Source organism: Ylistrum balloti, unplaced genomic scaffold, assembly GCF_031769215.1.
Source record: "Ylistrum balloti isolate Yb309-2 unplaced genomic scaffold, AGI_CSIRO_Ybal_v1 Utg369746, whole genome shotgun sequence".
In the NCBI taxonomy this organism is placed as follows: Eukaryota; Metazoa; Mollusca; class Bivalvia; order Pectinida; family Pectinidae; genus Ylistrum; species Ylistrum balloti.
In genome coordinates this window covers 370496-389963 of record NW_026781953.1, presented here as the reverse complement: position 1 = coordinate 389963, position 19468 = coordinate 370496, and the positions used below count along the sequence as shown (strand labels likewise).

Here is a 19468-nt window from a genome sequence, read left to right as displayed (position 1 = left end):
GTGCTGAGTGTGAGATGAATATTGTTAATCCTTGTGTGTAAGTGCTGAGTGTTAGATGAATATTGTTAATCCTTGTGTGTAAGTGCTGAGTGTGAGATGAATATTGTTAATCCTTGTGTGTACGTGCTGAGTGTGAGATGAATATTGTTAATCCTTGTGTGTAAGTGCTGAGTGTGAGATGAATATTGTTAATCCTTGTGTGTAAGTGCTGAGTGTGAGATGAATATTGTTAATCCTGGTTAGTGCTGAGTGTGAGATGAATATTGTTAATCCTTGTGTGTACGTGCTGAGTGTGAGATGAATATTGTTAATCCTTGTTAGTGCTGAGTGTGAGATGAATATTGTTAATCCTTGTGTGTACGTGCTGAATGTGAGATGAATATTGTTAATCCTTGTGTGTACGTGCTGAGTCTGAGATGAATATTGTTAATCCTTGTGTGTACGTGCTGAGTCTGAGATGAATATTGTTAATCCTTGTTAGTGCTGAGTGTGATATGAATATTGTTAATCCTTGTTAGTGCTGAGTGTTAGATGAATATTGTTAATCCTTGTGTGTACGTGCTGAGTCTGAGATGAATATTGTTAATCCTTGTGTGTACGTGCTGAGTGTGAGATGAATATTGTTAATCCTTGTAAGTGCTGAGTGCGTTAATCCTTGTTGTCTGCTATGTGAGATGAATATTGTTGAATGGTGTGTAAGTGCTGGTGTGAGATGAATATTGTTAATCCTTGTGTGTAAGTGCTGTGTGTGAGATGAATATTGTTAATCCTTGTGTGTACTACACCAGCTCCTATCACACATACACGTGCCATTCTCCCAACGACACATAGGTGGACTGACCTACAACGTCAATGTACATGTGTAGCTAAAGAACTGATATCAGACAGGACCAACTTACTTACCGGTGTTACTCATAAACGCAATGAAATAGCAAATCAATAGAGCTGTGTGATCGCACATCGTTATACCGTGTGCGATGTGCTGATGATAAATGCACGAAAGGACAATTGGGCGAAATAAGCTATCGTATATTTGTGCTCACGTTGTGTGGTTCTATCGCACTAGATAAGCGATTCTATCATGTTTGATATAATTAAAGAAATTACTTATAATCTAATTAAACCATTCATATATAGGTTGGCTACTTGTAGATACACTCGTAATTTTAAGTGTTTTGTTTACAAAGCGTCACACATGACTAGCTTTAGTGTACAGGTACAAATTATATATTATATAAAATATGTAAACATGAATTTGACGTCTCTTTACGTCACAGCAATGATTATACCGTCAGAAAGGAAATTTAATTTTCATTACTTCTGGATTACTCATACATTTTTTAAATTCATTTTGTAAACAGAGAATATACGCTCAGGTAAGTATTCAGTGTAGTGTTACACGTGCGACCAAGTCGGTACTGATCCGGTTACTTGGTAAACTTTTGTTGCCCGAGGCACCACTACTCGCCACTTTCTGAGATATGAAACTATATACAACAAGACTAATTAATGCAGGTCAAGTATTATTTCGAGAACTGTCAAATTAAAAATGACTTTTTTATAATCACCTATCAGTTTTAATGTTCGTGTGATCGCTAGTTAGTAATAACTGCAAGCATTTTCCGTTTAATTTTCGATCTGTAATATTAGCCAACCATTTTTACCAAAACCGCACAAAAAGTGCGATCCTATCGCACAGTTGTGCGCACGATACTGTATCGTGCGTGTGTGCGCAGACGAAGTTTTTTGTGAGTTGTGCGCTACCACAACTGCAGAATATCAAAAGTCTCATAAGGGTTTACTGGCTGATGAGTGTTTTAAAAATGTACTGTGAACGTAAAAATTAACATATTGTACTTCATATTCGTCATAGTTATAAAAATAATGCTAAATCGACTATTTCGTACTGAAAATTGAAAACTTTTAAAAACGTTCTGCCCATCTGGAATTTGATCGGAGAGATTTTCATGTGTTTTTTAAAATTCAAAACTAGTAGCCCTTCATTTCCAAAAGGAGAGCAGTATTGAGTAGTTTCCGTGAAGTTCACCCCTATCCTGATCATTAAAGGGGTAATCCACTCAAAATGCAAACTTTCTGATTTTTTTCTTAAGATTTCTGTCTGATGAATTTTAAAACTATTGTTATCATCAAAATATCTCTCCTGTAGTCACTTTGGAATGGCGACATTGGCGGAAATACTCCCAGCCAAACTGTCTAAATGTAGAGCACCAGGAAATCCGGAACCTAAAGGTCACTATATCATAGATGTCTTGTTTGTATGCTGTTCTGTAAAATTTTGCTGGAGTTACAATTTTATCACTTCATCAGGCCTATACCAATGTAAACCTGTTATGGCGCAATCAGGACCGCACGACCGTTTGTAAATCGATCTAGCTATATCTAAAACAATTTCTACATATTAAATATCGTATGGATGCATAATGATGTAAGAAAATTAATAAGGGATCGAAAACGATTACACCGAAAAGCTAAAGGTACCCAAAATCCGTATCACTGGCAGAAATTTAGTAAATGTATTGACGCTATAAGGAAAGCAAAAAATGAATATGTTCTAAAGTTAACCGGTAAGATAAAATGTATGTCTACATCAACAAGTGACTGGTGGAAGTTGATTAACAATTTTACAAATTTTCCAACCAAAACTTCTCATATACCAACGTTAATGCAAAATGATATATATTATAGTGATAGTAAACAAAAAGCAGATCTTTTTAACAATTACTTTATTAGCCAGTCTACTATCGACGACTCTAATGTAACACTACCAAATATGGTAGCTACTAATAATACACTTGAAAATATTGATATCACTGAACAAGATGTTGAAGATGCAATAAATAAGTTAGATACTTCTAAAGCTTCTGGTCCGGATAAAATGAGTCCAAGAATTATTAAGGAAGCAAAGACAGGGTCTATTATTTCAATTCTTTCTAAATTGTTTAACAAATCTATCGACTGTGGTATATATCCTTCTATATGGAAAGTCGCTAATGTTACACCAGTTTTTAAAAAAGGTGACAAATCCGTTGTTTCAAACTATAGACCTATATCTTTGATAAGTATCGTTGGCAAACTAATGGAAAGGTGTATTTTTAAACATCTTTACAATTTTTTTAGAGATACAAATTATTTTACAAATTGTCAATCGGGCTTCACACCTGGGGATTCTGCAACAAATCAATTATTAGACATTACAAATGATATTGGGAGGGCTTTAGACGCGGGTAAAGAAATCATTGCCGTATTCTGTGATATAAGTAAAGCGTTTGATAGGGTTTGGCACAGGGGTCTTATACATAAATTGGAAAAATCTGGCGTTTCTGGTAAATTGCTATCTTGGTGCAAAAATTATTTAACTGACAGAAGTCAAAGGGTTGTTATAAATGGTATTTTCTCTGAAACCCAAAATATCAAAGCAGGTGTACCTCAAGGTTCAATATTAGGTCCTCTCTTCTTTTTAGTATATATTAATGATATAGTGAATGATATTAGTTGTAAAATAAAGTTATTTGCTGATGACACAGCCTTGTATATCATAGTTGAAAATCCCACGATTGCTATTAATACCATCAATAATGATCTTTCAAAAATACATGTATGGGCAAATAAGTGGTTAGTAAAATTTAATCCAGACAAGACAGAATCTCTATTAATTAGCCGAAAAACTATACCAGGAATTTATGATCCTATCACTATGGACAATGTCAATGTAACTAATGTAAAATCTCATAAGCATTTAGGGGTGTTATTTTCTGATGATGGTACATGGAAAAATCATACTGATTACATATTAAAGAAAGTGTCACCAAGACTAGCGGTTTTAAGAAATTTAAAAAACATACTTGATAGGAATTCTCTCCAAACAATATATTTTGCTTTTATCAGACCTATTTTGGAATATTCTGACGTAGTTTGGGATAATTTACCCAATTATTTATGTCAAAATTTAGAAAACATCCAAATAGAAGCTGCAAGAATAGTTACAGGTGCTACTAAATTGTCAAGTGTTAGTTTATTGTATAAAGATGTGGGTTGGGAAAAACTTTCTAAAAGACGGGAAAATCATAAACTCTTGCAGTTTCATAAAATGTATCATAAGAAAACTCCATTTTATCTATCCAGTCTAATTCCAAGTAAGGTATCAGATACCCACAGACATAATACTAGAAATTCAAACAATTTACTATTAATTAATTGCAGGACTCAGTTTTATAAAACATCTTTTTTAAATTCTTCAGTACATTTATGGAATTCTTTACCAATCGACATTCGCGAAAATCCGTCTGTCAGGATTATCAAAAGATTTTTACAAAAAGAAAATGTAATGATTCCACACTATTTTAATATTGGAAGTAGAAACCTTCAAATTTTACATACACGATTGAGACTTAAATGCAGTAATCTCAAACAACATTTATACTTAAGAAATCTGGAAGAAAGTCCATTTTGTTCATGCGGGTTAGTAGAAAGTACCCACCATTTTTTATTGTCTTGTGCTAATTATAACATAATTCGACAAAATACTTTACTTCAACTAGATATTACTCTAACTGAAAAAACTCTATTATGGGGAAACGACACTTACTCTAAACAGAAAAATGAACAAATATTCTTGACCGTGCAAAATTATATCAAGCTTAGTAAACGTTTTACCTAATATTTTTTGTCCTTTAATTCTTATTATAAAACTGTACATTATGTATTGTTTCATAGATCTGAATGGAGCTTTGAAAGGTAACCTTTTTTTACATACCAATAAATTAAGGCGCCACTACTTAAGTTGTAAATTACATTTTGTAATTCTATCCACCACATGTGCGTATACGTAAGTTAATATGTTTTATTGTTATGTCCAAATATTACTTTTTCATCCAATGTCGATGTTAGGTGTTCCATTTCCGATTTATATTTGTCTTTGTATGTACATGGGAAAGGAATTAATATAAGCTTTAAGCTTGTTTTCCCATCCCATAAGATTATGCGTACCTGTCTGTAATTAAATGCTTATTACTGAATAAAATATTGTTTAAACTAACTAAATATCGTATGTTGGTTTAAATGGTTAATTGAAAGGTACGAATTTCATAAGAACTTCAGCAGATGATGTTTTACAGTTTTCTTTAAAAACATCTCATGAAATCCTGTCTAGTGCGGAACGTTTCTTTAATACTTCAAATGATTCGGTACCAATATTGTGATGTATGAAACGCGTCAATGATGTTGAGGATATAGCAGATACGTTTAGAAAACAAGTCGTGTGTGAAGAGGGTCAAAATATTAATGTCTGTATATACATTTTATGACACACATGCATGCGCCTCTCAACCACGTATTTACCTCGGAAATGTGTATACCTTTGTGTCTGATGGTCCAGTCTCTTACCTAAGGTGCCTCCACCTGTTAAACACATCCTTAGAAAAGCATTTCTTTTCGAAATACAGATCAAAACAATGTATTTTTGATTATATAGATCTAATGATAGCTATTAGTATATGTTTTTTAGATGGGTGTAATTCAACTCGCATGTTATCAATTCGTCATAAGAACGCTTTCATGAACAACACAAATATCCACTCGTAGATTACACTCTAAATCCTAAATGATTGGCTGACAAGGTGAACTTTGACCGTCATGGACCATTCATGCATTTTTGGGAAAAGAGATGCGGGATTTTTGTGACTTTTTGATTTTCATATGGATGTCTTTCAATTAATTGGTTTTTTTTTTAAAAGATAATAAGCCCTTCAATTATATTTGTTATGATTCGTAGTAGACAATATTTCCAAATATTTCTCTCAAAGTGTCAGCTTTGCATATTAATTACCGATATGTCATTACGGGTTCTGTTTTTACGCCCAAATTGATATCGTAAACGAAAGACACGTGGAATTATTCCGACGATGAATTGTCCCGTTCTCGATCTTTTTCTGGGGTAGATACAGTTCACACAAACTCCTTCGCTCTGCTTACACCTATTTCAGAAGTTACAAAAACGCCCGCAAAAGTTTCTGTTGCATGATAACTAACTCCAGTAAAAGAAAAAAAATATATACAACAACCTCTACTTTTGATCTTACCACGCATGTCATTAGATAACATCAATTTCAATGAAAATAAATAAACAAATAAATAACGTATCGATCGTTTTACCCTCATATCAACAACTTTCTACACCACAGAAATGCCAGCACATAAGAGTATTATGAGTTAATAAAACATTATTTTCCTATCTTGTACTGATTCTGTCATTAACTGTAGATATTTCATTTCAACATGAATGCAATTTCGAAATACCAAATTAATAAATTCAAACATTATTTTATGAGAATGAGACACATGGTTTCAAAGAAGAAGATTTGTTATAACATTAAACATATAGTATTGCTATATACAAGTAGAAAGTAAAATGGTTAGGCACGAGTTACATTTACACCATGACCAAGCGTCCCATATGAAGGTAGTTTATGCATAAGCCATATAAAACATATAAACCATATGCAGAAACACGCATCTCAAATATACGATATGAATAACTTATACAAGTACATGTATTTTCAAAGTAATGATGCATTTATCGTCTTTATATACTATATTAATTTATACTTCATAGATGTTAAGGAAATTAAAACAAGATTTATTGACGCAATCAAAACACATATCACTTTCAATCATTTCCAGTATGATTTTTCCGTAAATGTAACGATGGAAACGAATTGAACGAATAACTTATTCTATTACATATCACTGTAATATCCTTATTTTTTGCCACTATTAATTCCATAAGTTAAAATGCCACTATACCTTCCTAACTTATTGATGCCACTATTACTTCCCTAACATATTGGTGCCACTATAGCTTCCTAACTTATTGATGCCACTATTACTTCCCTAACATATTGGTGCCACTATACCTTCCTAACTTATTGATGCCACTATTACTTCTCTAACATATTGGTGCCACTATACCTTCCTAACTTATTGATGCCACTATTACTTCTCTAACGTATTGGTGCCACTATACCTTGCTAACTTATTGATGCCACTATTACTTCTCTAACGTATTAGTGCCACTATACCTTCCTAACTTATTGATGCCACTATTACTTCCCTAACGTATTTGTGCCACTATACCTTCCTAACTTATTGATGCCACTATTACTTCCCTAACATATTGGTGCCACTATTACTTCCTAACTTATTGATGCCACTATTACTTCCCTAACATATTGGTGCCACTCTACCTTCCTAACTTATTGATGCCACTATTACTTCCCTAACATATTGGTGCCACTATACCTTCCTAACTTATTGATGCCACTATACATTTCAGGCACGTACGAAATAAGCTTATTTTACTGGATTAAAAGCATATTGACGAAGATAATATAAATACATTTCTCGTTGATACGAAATGATTACATGAAAGGGACTTCAATCTACACAAACCATCTATACATGATTTTTAACCCTCATAATACACAAGTGTTTATCTACGATGTTTTCAGAATGACAGATTATGTAAATATCGCATACAAGCAACAGTTGTGTTTGTAACATTCTGCGTCATCAGCCAGGTAATGTTGGTAATGATAGTTGTTATCTCATAAACGAATCTGTGACGATAATGATAAAAGTCACAAGAGAAGAAGGTCGACATGACCAGGACATTGCAAAGTAGAGAAATGGTTAAGGTTGATTCTTGTAATAGAAAAAAAATCCATTAAGGGTATACAAAACTGGAAAAAACAAAATCCTATATGGCCATGTAGCTTTTATCTTAAACCCTTTTTTAGTTTTCCGAGGAAACTTCCGTAATTTCATGTCGTAGACGATATTTCTAACATACAAATGACAACGATCCTAACGTCTAAACGTTGTTTATACCTGTATCTACATGGGGCCTGTAGATTTTACCTTACGATGCCGTTGGTATGTTTACCTAAACTGATGTTGGTAAATTATAGAGTTTGTTTACCTGACGATGGCGTTAGTAAATGGTTGGAATTAAAATGCTTTCAATAGTGGCGCGGTTAAGGATGTAGTAGTTAAGGTTTTAGCATCACTGACGAGTCCTAGAAGGACGAAACAGCCGTATGAAGTAACATGACTGTTGAGTTTTAGAAGGACGAAACGGCTGTATGAAGTAACATTACTGTCGAGTCTTAGAAGGACGAAACAGCTGTATGGTGTAACATTACTGATGAGTCCTAGAGGGGCGAAACAGCTGTATGATGTAAAATCACTGGCTCCTTGTTGCCTGTCCCTTCGGTAACATTTTCCAGAATGAGAACACTTTATCTGCATAGATTCTAAACAGAGCGTCACACTTGACTTCAGATGATAAGTAAAGATAACAAGATGTATAGGTTAAGATTTATATACAATACCTTCCATATTATAAAATACATACGGAAGGTGTATATAAACTGGAGGTCATTGTATACCCATACATAAACAGATAGCAAATATTGCATAGTATTTAAAGTATTACCGTACGTAAAATTCAAAATTATCGTTAACATCTTAACGTCAACTGTAAAACTTAAGTCAACAAGACTTGGATATAAGAAACAAATCAAAACCTCATTTTATTATTATTATTTTTAATTTCATGTCGATGTACTTTGTAATTACGTATAACCTTATATGTCGTCATCAATTTATCAGTAATTATATGTAACCTTTAATATATTCATCAGTTCATCAGTCCAATTCGCTGAACGTTTTTCAATGGTTACCGTAAAAGCTGTTCCATTGTTAATATGTTTGACATTGTGGAATTGATTCTGAGTTCTTTCAATCCCTTGACACCTTAAAGATAGAATTACCCTTCATTGAATCTACTGTGACATGTAAACAATGTTGGGGAATGAAGTTTGTTGCTACCTAGGAACGGAAAAGAAACTGGGAAATTGAAAGCTGTCCTGTGTTGTAAATCAAGATTAGAAAAAGCAGCTGATATAGGAGATTTTATTGTATTGTGATCTTTATTTAAAGTTTCGAAGGATATGTTCAATGAAAATGGCCGGTAACTTTCTCAGTGAGCGGAACACCAGCACCATACGTAATGATATGGTATAGAAGTAACATGTATTCCTCTGAGCGTAATCAATATTGAGATGTAAATTGTCTATTCGAACGGTATTGTAAAATGTAACAGACCACTTGTTATATAGATACAAGGGATGATATAAAACCTTAATTTGATGTCTTTAAATATTTTCATACTATGTAGAAAAAATCCGTTCAGACTAGACAAAAGACAAGACAAGACATGAGAGACATTGTTTAATAATTAAAACTTGGGAACAGTGGTTGAATTAAACTCCAATATGCTATTCTAGGATTCGTCAGTGATGAAGTGTTGACATCTAGGAGACAACTGAAGAAAGTTCAATGTTGAATTTTTTCAATGTTGATTTTTTTTCAAAAAGAATCCAGTTCAAGTATATATTCTGAACGATGCTACTACATATCCATATATCTAAAGGCGCGAACACTGGGACTGAGAATTCCACCAGCAGGAGACTAGACCCCTACCACAAACTTAGTCTTCAGATATGCCAAAATAAAATATTCTTTAATATGTAATTTGTACAATGTATAACAAAAATATATAACATACATTGATTTTAGTTTCCATTAAAAAAATAAAATGACATTCAGTTATCTTTTATTTCTTTATTATCATTATTGCAATCAATATTTGTTTTTCTTTTTTCGTGGCTTTTGATTTCTTATCATCGAACAGAAACTTAGATGTGCTGTCAATTCGAAATAAGGAGGAAAATTAAAAAACGAAATTACAAATACAAAAATGATAACATTTCACTTTTTTCTAAGATATCCGTCCGTGGGAAACGATGAAAACATCTTCATATTAAAGGCGAAACAATACTATTTCATTAAAATGTCTTGCAAATAACATTAGTTTTTCTTTGTCAACATCAATGACATTTTCTAAATTTACGCAACACAAACAAAACATTAGAGTTTGTGTAGTGGTATTTCTGATAAAAAATCCTTCACCATTTCAGTGGCTTCCACAGCTGTTCCCCAGCTCAGTGTCACGCCATTGGCTCCATGACCGTAGTTATGAACAACCTGTAGTAATACAAGAAGATTGACATGTTTGAAGAGGATGGTAACCTTTCTTCTGTTTCCAATTCATTTACGAACCATATACACACATTTCCTTTTTCACAGTGTTTTCTCACAATACATTTACATGTATGTTATGTGTATACAGTACCTTCAACATTCCCTCAGGTAGCCGAACTATCTCCTTCTCAAGTCTGATTGGGGTCCGCATCGGTCTCAGGCCTACCCAATCCCCGATTACATTTGCGCCCTATAAAATGATATATGTAAAAAGATGCACATGTTCAATTTAATATAACTACATTTAGGCATGTCTAAGTTCATCATAAATAATCTTTACTTCACGCATCGTATGTTTTATTACTGATAAGGTACACAAAAGTTACTTCCCTTGGTCCAATATATCAGTTACCTCTGCCATCGTGGAAAGTGGGAGCAAGTATTTCATTTTAAACTTTCGAGGAGGATAAAATAAAGCAAATAAATGGGGCTATACAGATGTGTTGTACTCAGGCCTCAGATGTCTAATTAACGAATAAGGTTCCATCTGAAAGATACTGCGATTTAATTGTTTATGAATAAGTTCAGTTTATAATTGCAGTGTAAAATTCAGACTTTTATTATAACCATTAAACAGTGACGTAGAAAAATTCTTTCTCTAGATCAATGTGAAGGTCAGAGCACTAAATCTTTCCAATAGAAAGAATACCTTTGAATTTGTGAAAATTTTTTTATCTTGAATGTATGTGTAAATATCTTATGTTAATTCATTTGAGGCACGTGGTGGTTGTGCTAATTACCGGTAATTTTTTGGGGGAAAATGCGACAGGACGCTGTTCTAATTATGTAATAACAGTCAAGAATGCCAACCCATACAACAGTTTCGATTAATTGATAAGGTTCAGCATAACGATAATAAAAACTGTGACTGTGAGATGTCATAGGTTAAAACAAAGCATACACAAGGTATGTAAGAGAGTGGAAAGAACAAGGTAATTGAGAGATAAGATAAATATGGATTTCATTGACTTTTGAACAAACTTCGTCTCATATGATCGGTGTATGGTCCCTGTCAATATCAATTTTAAATTAGATACAATATAGCCACTTATGAATTAAACTTCATCGTGCAGCAGGTTCGTCCTTTTATGAGTCGTCACCGTTGCTATGGCTTAACATGTAAGGAGGCAACTGAGGAAAATCTAGAGTAGCTGAAATTAATGCTAAAATATAGATTGAAAGATGAATATACCTCCAAATTATATTAAAATGCTGGATAACGGATAGTTTCAAACAAAATTTCAAATACATCTGTATATTCTGGATTGTGCCACTATTTAGATCAATTAAAGTGATATGGGTGTTACATAAGGGTGTAAAGTTGTTCTATAACAGAGTGTACGTTTACCTTTAACGCTGGCCATAATTGGAGACACCTGTCCAGAATTCCTTGTCGAACGGAAGGATCTGGAGTCATGGACCAGTTGTCTTTATCCTTAACACCTCCGAGCACAGTATAGTCATCACTGTAACAACCAGTAGGTAAGACATACATGTAAATTCATAACTGTGATATTATTTTATAAATTTTGTTCACATCGGTATGTTTGTTTCCAGTTATGTAATACGGAGTCCATCTTTGACAAGCGGTGTTTTAAAGACTGCATATTGTATTTAGTTATCATATTTGACTAAGTTCAATTTCAGGACAGCCAAGAAAAAATGTTTCCTGAGGTTCTTTTAACTTTACTTTTACTTTTTACTTATTTTTGAATAAGAATGATTACAATATCTGTTCTAGTATTACATTTTTGTCACATTTTCATTTGTATTGAAGAACACATTGAGCAATGAACCTTATTATTCTATTTTGTGTAATTCTCTATACATTCTTATAACTTAGTAGGTTATTGACATTAAAATGAAAATGAAGATCATGAGGTACTTTCCAGCTCATTGTAGGTTCAGCTTGAATAGATCTACAAAATGATATGAAACCAGATCTTTTGTACGAAAATGAAAAATAATAAAACAATATTTAATGTGAGTTAATGTATCAAGGTAATTTTTTGTCATTTGCTATAGATCTGAAAACATAAGCTCAAGGTACAATAATTAAATGGCTGTATGAACTGTATTTGGACCATTTTCATAAATGGCATTGGCACGCTATTTTCTATGCGTATCAAATATATGAAAAGGAAATTTTTACCCAAACGTGATGAAACAGTATTGATGCATTCCGGAAATGCGCTTTTAACCAGATATCAGGAAAGGACGAAAGAAATACCTGTTGTTAAAAGGTGTGTACTTTGGATGATGTCCTTGTAATTTACCTCGGTAGTATGTGGGTCGACGCGTCTGTATCAATCCAGTCCCGCACCCAGGGAGCCTTTACCTGTAAAATGATCTCTACAATAGGATAATTTTCTTGTATTTTACAAAATGAAGAAACTCAATATCTTTTACCAAAATCAAGTTATCTCATAATTAGGCGTAGAAGTTCTCTTTTAAAATGTAATTCTTACCGATACATGTATAACGTAAAATATGTCTTTTATTTTGATAATCATGAACTTTTAACTGTAATTCCTAGGCCGAATCCGGCTGAACATAATTATGTTTGGCAATATTTTAATGTGTTTTATTGTTAACTAGGATGTCTGACAAAATGATAAAATATTATTGTATTGTATTGTTGCTAAAATAGAAAATATTGGATACATTTGTTCAAAACTTCAAGGCAAAGTAGAATCTGAACATACGGATTTGTTCCGAATACAGAACAATCGGCTGCATCTAGGTTACGATTTCACTATAAAAAGAATGGAGTGAAGTTTATCAAATTGCTTTGATGCCGTCTCTAACATGTAATGGAAGATTTTCTGTACAGCCAATTATCCCAATGATAATTTGTCTCCTCTTCGTTCCATATGGTAATATATCTAGTATCTATACCAAACACATACCAATTAGAACAGTACTTCATTCATTTAACATAGATTTTCAATGGGACATTTTTCTTAAAATCACCAGTAAATCATACTGTTTTAGTGTTGATCATATCAAACCCTCATATTTAATTGCTTTTTATAAGTAACTCATTATTTTTGTAGCGTAATAAAATATTCCTCAGCAGTAGTAATCTTATTAAGAAAGAAATATAACGATTGAACTTCCAACCTGTTTGAAAATAAAAACGCTTACCATGTACTACATCTGCAATGGATTTGAAGCATAACTAGTACCATTTTGTAAATATAATTCAGAAGTAAAATGTTTAAAGTTCTTCATCTTTGCATGCTACAGAAGTTCATTCGTTTTAATTAAGAAGAAAATGTTTGTCACTTAATTACTTAATTAGAATATATCCGTTACCTTTAAGAGTTGACCACGAACTGGATATATCAGCTTGTCTCCAAATAGCTGGCGACTGCCAAGACCGGAACAGTTGACCACCACGTCACAACGGCCATACAACTGTAAAAGTATACAAAGTGTCTTCAGAGCAAAAAGGAGGACCATACGAGTAAATTTCAACTGAATGTTGTGAATGTAATTTTATCTGATAGCTTTCCACACTATTCTTACGTTGCATATGAAAGCATGGTAATTACGTGTAATTAAACAAAGCGCACGTGTAAAAGAAAACTTATGGCGTCTTCTCTGATTTGAAATGAACGGATTAATAAAAAGTAGGTTTTACAAAATAAAAACGAATAAACATACTTTACTTAAGCTTTCTATTTTCCTTTTTTCTACCACACCACCATTCTCTGTGAACCTGGAAAAATGTTCACAGATGCATACTATAGAATGATGGCTATCATTGAAGCATGACTACAACTAACGTACGGCGACCTTTGAAACATTACTACAAATGACCCATTAAGATTAAGAAGACAAGTAAGATATATAAAAAACATTTTTGTCAGTCAAAATTCAGTGAAATTGGAATTACTTTGAGGAAAGAGTGGAATGGTTTGATTATTGATCCAAAAAAGCTATTTTGACTTGCTAATGTCTTTCCTTTGACAGATCTTCGTTAACGAATCTTAATCCTTGAAAGTCGAAATGAATGTTCACAACAAATGATTTCAGAGCTCTAGCCTTCAGATTATTCCAGTCGATTAATAAAGTTCAATTAAGTCTTCACCAAAAATGTGAGAGGGTGTAACTTACTGCGTCATCAGCCAGGATAGATATTTCCTCATGTTGGTAATGATAGTTGTTATCTCATATCCATATCTGCATTAAAAATAATTCATAAATAATTTAGAATCATGTCATAGAAACACATGTTGTTCCAGCGACATAAGGTTGTCACGAGCAATCATTCTCCGTGTATACAATTTATCACAGGAAATCATTTAAAATCACCATACACATGGTTATAGATGTCGCATGAAAGAAATGCAGTTTCATACAACAGTCAAGGAATGACACTAATTGTCAGTGGAGTGATGGGTGGAAAAGGTTTAATTTTTATGTGGATCGAAAACTAATATTGGAAAAGCAAAGTTTGCCAAATGTATTAATAGCTCAAGTTACCAGTGACTTCAATATATAAATATAAACTTAATCTGTTTTATAACAATTGCGAAACAAGTTTAAAGCTTATGTTAGTTGCTTTTGTAGACCTGTATGGAAGCAGGTCTTCCTGAGTGAAGAAACGGGGGTATCTGGGGAAAACCCACGTGGTAAGGCAGGTAACCCACATACTTTTTCACGTCCGTGCCGGGAATCGAACCCTTGGCACCATGGAAATGACGAGTGTGTTACCACTTCGCCACGCGACCACCCAATGACAACAGTGAAAACATGATAGACATGAAAGGTAGATAATCGAAAATTAAATGAAACACACACTATATAATACGAAGTATGGTAAAAAATATCTCACTAAATAATTATTCAATTTAATTGCTTCCGTACAGAACAAAAAATATTGAATTAAAGAGCAACGAAAAGAAAACATCGACCAAATTATGTATATAATTGCAAGTCATTATGTAATATTTTTCATGTCATGACAAAATAAAAATGATAACGTTTTATATTTCACCTACTTTGTTATAGTGTGCATATTATGTTAAGCTAAAACTGGATGTTTGCTATATTTGTTTTATTCAAGGTGCTTTTAAATGAGGAGTGTTATCTACAGACAGCCACGGTAAACGGATATTATTTGTTGCATTCAGGTGGTGTGGATATATGGTGGATGCGTTATCCTGAGCTGGTGTGAGTAGTAAATAACCGTGTTTGTTTACCTGAAGGTGGTGTGGGTGTCGGTATGGGTTTAGTTTAGTTGGTGTTGGTAAATGGTCGATTTGCTTTACTTGAGATGGTGCTGATCTGTATATAAGTATTTGTCTACCAGAAGGTGTTGTAGGTAAGTTTTTGACTTACTTAAATTTGGTGTCAACTCCTAGTCGCTTGAGTTCTTCCGATAGCATTTGTCGGAATGAGAACACAATATCTGCATACAAGGGTATCTGTAGATGTAATGCATCATATTTTTATAGCTTTGAACAATATAACATCACAAAACAGCTAATAGACATTCCTACAGAATTAACATACAACTTGAATATAGCTGTTCTTTTAGAGGGACTCTTTAGAGAAATGTGTATCGTACCTCGGTCTTAGTTGTATGAAACAGGAATCCATGTGACACTGTGTGTCCGGTACTACTGGCAAGGTCGGAAGTTGCCATCCGGGAGTAAGCTTTCCAAGACGTTTCACTCCATCGTCTGCAATAAATAATTCATCAGCAATGAAAATTAACATTTGTATAGCTTGATGGCCAAATTTTCACCCCTATATCGTTGAAATCAATGGTTTTCATAGCACCTCTAAAAACACAAATCATTAAAACATTACCACATAAGACAGAATTTATTTCAACTAAAATGTCGTCTTTTGAACGTTAAATGTTCAAACGTTGTGAATCGAATTACTTGAGTGTTTCAAAAGGTATCCCTGGGGTGTTTGTTGTGGTAGGCTCGAAAATTCCTCCCGCTCCATAGCTTGTGGTTTCGTCATAGAACTTGTCGGCCACCACCTTCACTGTCGCCCCTGGCAAGGCCCGCTGGATAGAGACCGCTGACGATAGCCCTACAACCCCGGCACCAATCACAATGATGTTTACCATTATGTACGGATTTTAAGCAGAGCGTTACTCTTGACTTATAAAGATCATAGGTGAAAAGATCATGCAAAGGTACATGTGCATATCAGCCTAAAGTACATAGATTTGATAACAATATTGAACAATCTCTGGTACATTATCGGCTGAGATAACGCCACCTCGCGGCGCTTATAGGCTTTAAATATCATGAACAAGCATGAAATCATGATAATGGCGAGGAAAACACTCATCAATACAGTTGCAAATATAAAAAGAAAGCAACATTGCAGGCAGGATTTAGAACTTGCATTTCCAGATATTCAAATAGATATATTTTATTGCTGTCATTTCACATCGAGATAATTCTGAAAATTCACAGGCTGAAAATCGGAATGAATATTCTTATATAAATATGTATTTGAAAATTCATGTTATTAGTCTCAGTTTAAGTTAAGTACTTTCGTCCAGAGAATGAGATGTCGCTTGACGACTCCCACCCGTAAAGGTGAACGTTTTATCACTTCACAAGTGAAATAAACTCGATTCCAATGGAGCAATTATGTCCGCTATGCAGCTTGTGATAAGCTAGGGAGCTTGTACAACACGTCACGCCACAAGTCGAGAAAATTATATCCAAGGAAAATTTATCTGTCTATTTAGACCATTTCCGCAGAGATATCTAGAATACCGATTTCCGAGAAAAAACTTCAATTTCTTCAAACTGTAACCAGGTGTTCATAAACAGTACTACTGTACTATAACTTCACATTCAAATCATCGCATGTCACGCCAGTAGTTGGAATGTGATTGGAATGTATGTATGCATGTACGTAGGTGTGTATGTGCGCGTGCCGCACGGACCACTCGTCCATGTCGCAATCACCGCCCTTTCCCAACTTCAATCTTACTCTCTCTCTCGATGGTTACACATGGAGAGAGACATATTCCAGTCACCATCACAAATTCATTACTCTGGAAGTTCCTGGTAAGTGTCTTGATTGTTTGTTTTAAATTTTATAATCTTAAATATAACAATCATTCATTATATTTTACCATAGTATGTCCATTATTTCATTGTATAAGCGATGTGTGAGTGATTAAGTATATTTATTATTTCATAGGTTTATCTGTCTACGACAGTGAAATAAACGTATTTTAAAACACTGAACTGCGATGTGAAGTCTTATGAACCTACGCTACAGTTGGGTCCCTACAGAGGTTGTTATTTATTTCAATGCCTCCGCTAGGAATCTAACCCGGAACCCCGGCTTACTAGTCCCACAGGGACACGGGAATAATACCACTGTTACACAGACATCGTTGTAACCTCTGGAAACTTGAGGATGAAAGGGGAGTGGGGAGGGGGTTGTTATGACACTCCGGTAAAACACTAGCTGCAATATACCAAGCTCGATCGATCAGACTAGTCAGCCAATAGTTTCGGGTTCGAATCCTGGTGGAGGAATTGAAATCAACAAGTATTTCCCTTACATTAGTATCACCTCGATGCGGATTGTGATTTGTGATCGGCTCAAAATGAGAACACGTTTCTACTAAGCTGTTTGATAATCGTGAGAGTTCCTTTTCCCTATTGTGAATTTTCCATTTCTGGATAGCAACACCCTACTTCCCTTACCTATCGTATCTGCATATCACAGCCGCAGAAGACGCTTATTCTTCTAGGTCACGTGATCTTATTCTCCTTGTTCTTTTCAGCAGGCTCCGTGTGCATCTTTCTTTTGTTCATGTTTTGCCCTAATTGGATTGTGAATTTCAGTTTGGATAATCATTTAAAAAGACTTGAATTTACACATTATATATTAATCATGTTGATTATACATATAATTCATCCAAAAGTATCACGCTGTTTAGAAATGACCTCTAGCGGTGCGTTCACGTGCCCTCCCTTTCAATACCTATATGGAACACTTACCTAATTTGATCAAAATCAGATATAAGCTTATCACATCCTACTCCTAAAAATAGTTTTGGAATACCTGTAAGCTTTCGCTTGTGATACAAACCACTGAAACACCTGGCTGAACAGTCGTTGCCTCATATCACAAACAAAACGCAATTGATGCTGCAGTTCGTCTAAGGTTAGAACATTATGACAGGGCATGCTACAGCATACGTCCTGTAGAAATGGGAGTATCTGATAATGATTAATATCACGAGTGCATTTTCCCAAATCTAACGAACTCAAAAAGGGGAGTGGAAAACGGTTAATTTAGTTTAAGTCAAATGATATTTCATTTACTTCCAACTGAAAATAATTCAAAGGAATATTTATGCGCTCTGGACGAATTATGGTATAGCGTTGTCTGTCCTTCCGTCGGTCCGTCGTAAACATTCATTTGTCCTCCTACAGTTTTCTACTGATCTTCTTCATACTTGATAGACTTAATTATTGACACTTGCTGTTTTCATATTGTTATCTTGAAAGAAGAGCTCCTCCCTCGGTTTACAAGCAATTGCTTTCAAACATGACAAATTAAATCACTATGACATGAAGTTATATCTTCCTGCCCGGCAGGTGGATTCTACGAGTTTTGCAGGAGCAAATGCCCTTTGGTTTTGCAGCATTTTGATTTTCTTAGATCACCTTCATCTTCTTTTTCATCATTTTTTCTGAACTTGATATCCTTTATAACATTTCATGAAACGTCGTTTTTCTTAAGCGTAATGAAATTTTACAATTTAGGAAAGAGGTACTATCCTTTTTTCATTATCGTTATCTTTATTTTATCAGATGGGCATCCATCTCTTTAAATCTTTCAATACTGAATGTCTCTATTGTGCCACACTGCGATACTCTTGTTAAATTAGGTATAAAATGTCTTCAGTAAATAGTGGCAGATGTTTTAATTGACGTCATTTATGGAAAAGAGTCCATTTGACATGGGAAAGAGTCGATAACACATGGCATAGAGTCATCTCAAAAAGTTGTCCAGTAAATGTATGTATTGTGAACAGTGTCACAATGGCTTCAAAAGTAGGCAAACTTCGGACCTAAATTCCACTTGTATATTATACCTCTACCACAAACTTGCCATAATAAGTTGGGAATAGCTGTTTGATTGCACGATAAGTGTGACCCACAGAGATGTATGATAAAACAATAAAATTTCAGAAAGCCTTAAGATATACAAAATCAAATAAAAGAGAAAACGGACAGCATTTATACATACATCGTTGTAAGTTTCAATTTGTAGC

The 19468-nt window shown here is 34.1% G+C and overlaps 1 protein-coding gene across 1 annotated transcript; it reads right to left on the bottom strand.

The window, feature by feature from the left end:
- Positions 1-10008: 10008 nt before the first annotated feature.
- Positions 10009-16276, bottom strand: LOC132543247 (D-aspartate oxidase-like). Its single transcript, XM_060206731.1, has 10 exons — positions 16083-16276; positions 15761-15875; positions 15532-15617; positions 14305-14370; positions 13852-13906; positions 13501-13602; positions 12459-12520; positions 11531-11648; positions 10274-10372; positions 10009-10125 (listed from the first exon to the last, which is right to left on the bottom strand). The coding sequence occupies exons 1-10, from the start codon at positions 16274-16276 to the stop codon at positions 10009-10011; spliced, it is 1014 nt and encodes a 337-aa protein (XP_060062714.1).
- Positions 16277-19468: the final 3192 nt, after the last annotated feature.

Coding starts and splice junctions, on each gene's coding strand:
- LOC132543247 (XM_060206731.1), bottom strand. CDS start 16,276: ATGGTAAACATCATTGTGATTGGTGCCGGGGTTGTAGGGCTATCGTCA. Junction 14,371..15,531: donor GGAGTTGACACCAAATTTAA/GTAAGTCAAAAA, acceptor TTTTTAATGCAG/ATATGGATATGAGATAACAA. Junction 10,373..11,530: donor AATTATGGCCAGCGTTAAAG/GTAAACGTACAC, acceptor ATCATTTTATAG/GGCGCAAATGTAATCGGGGA.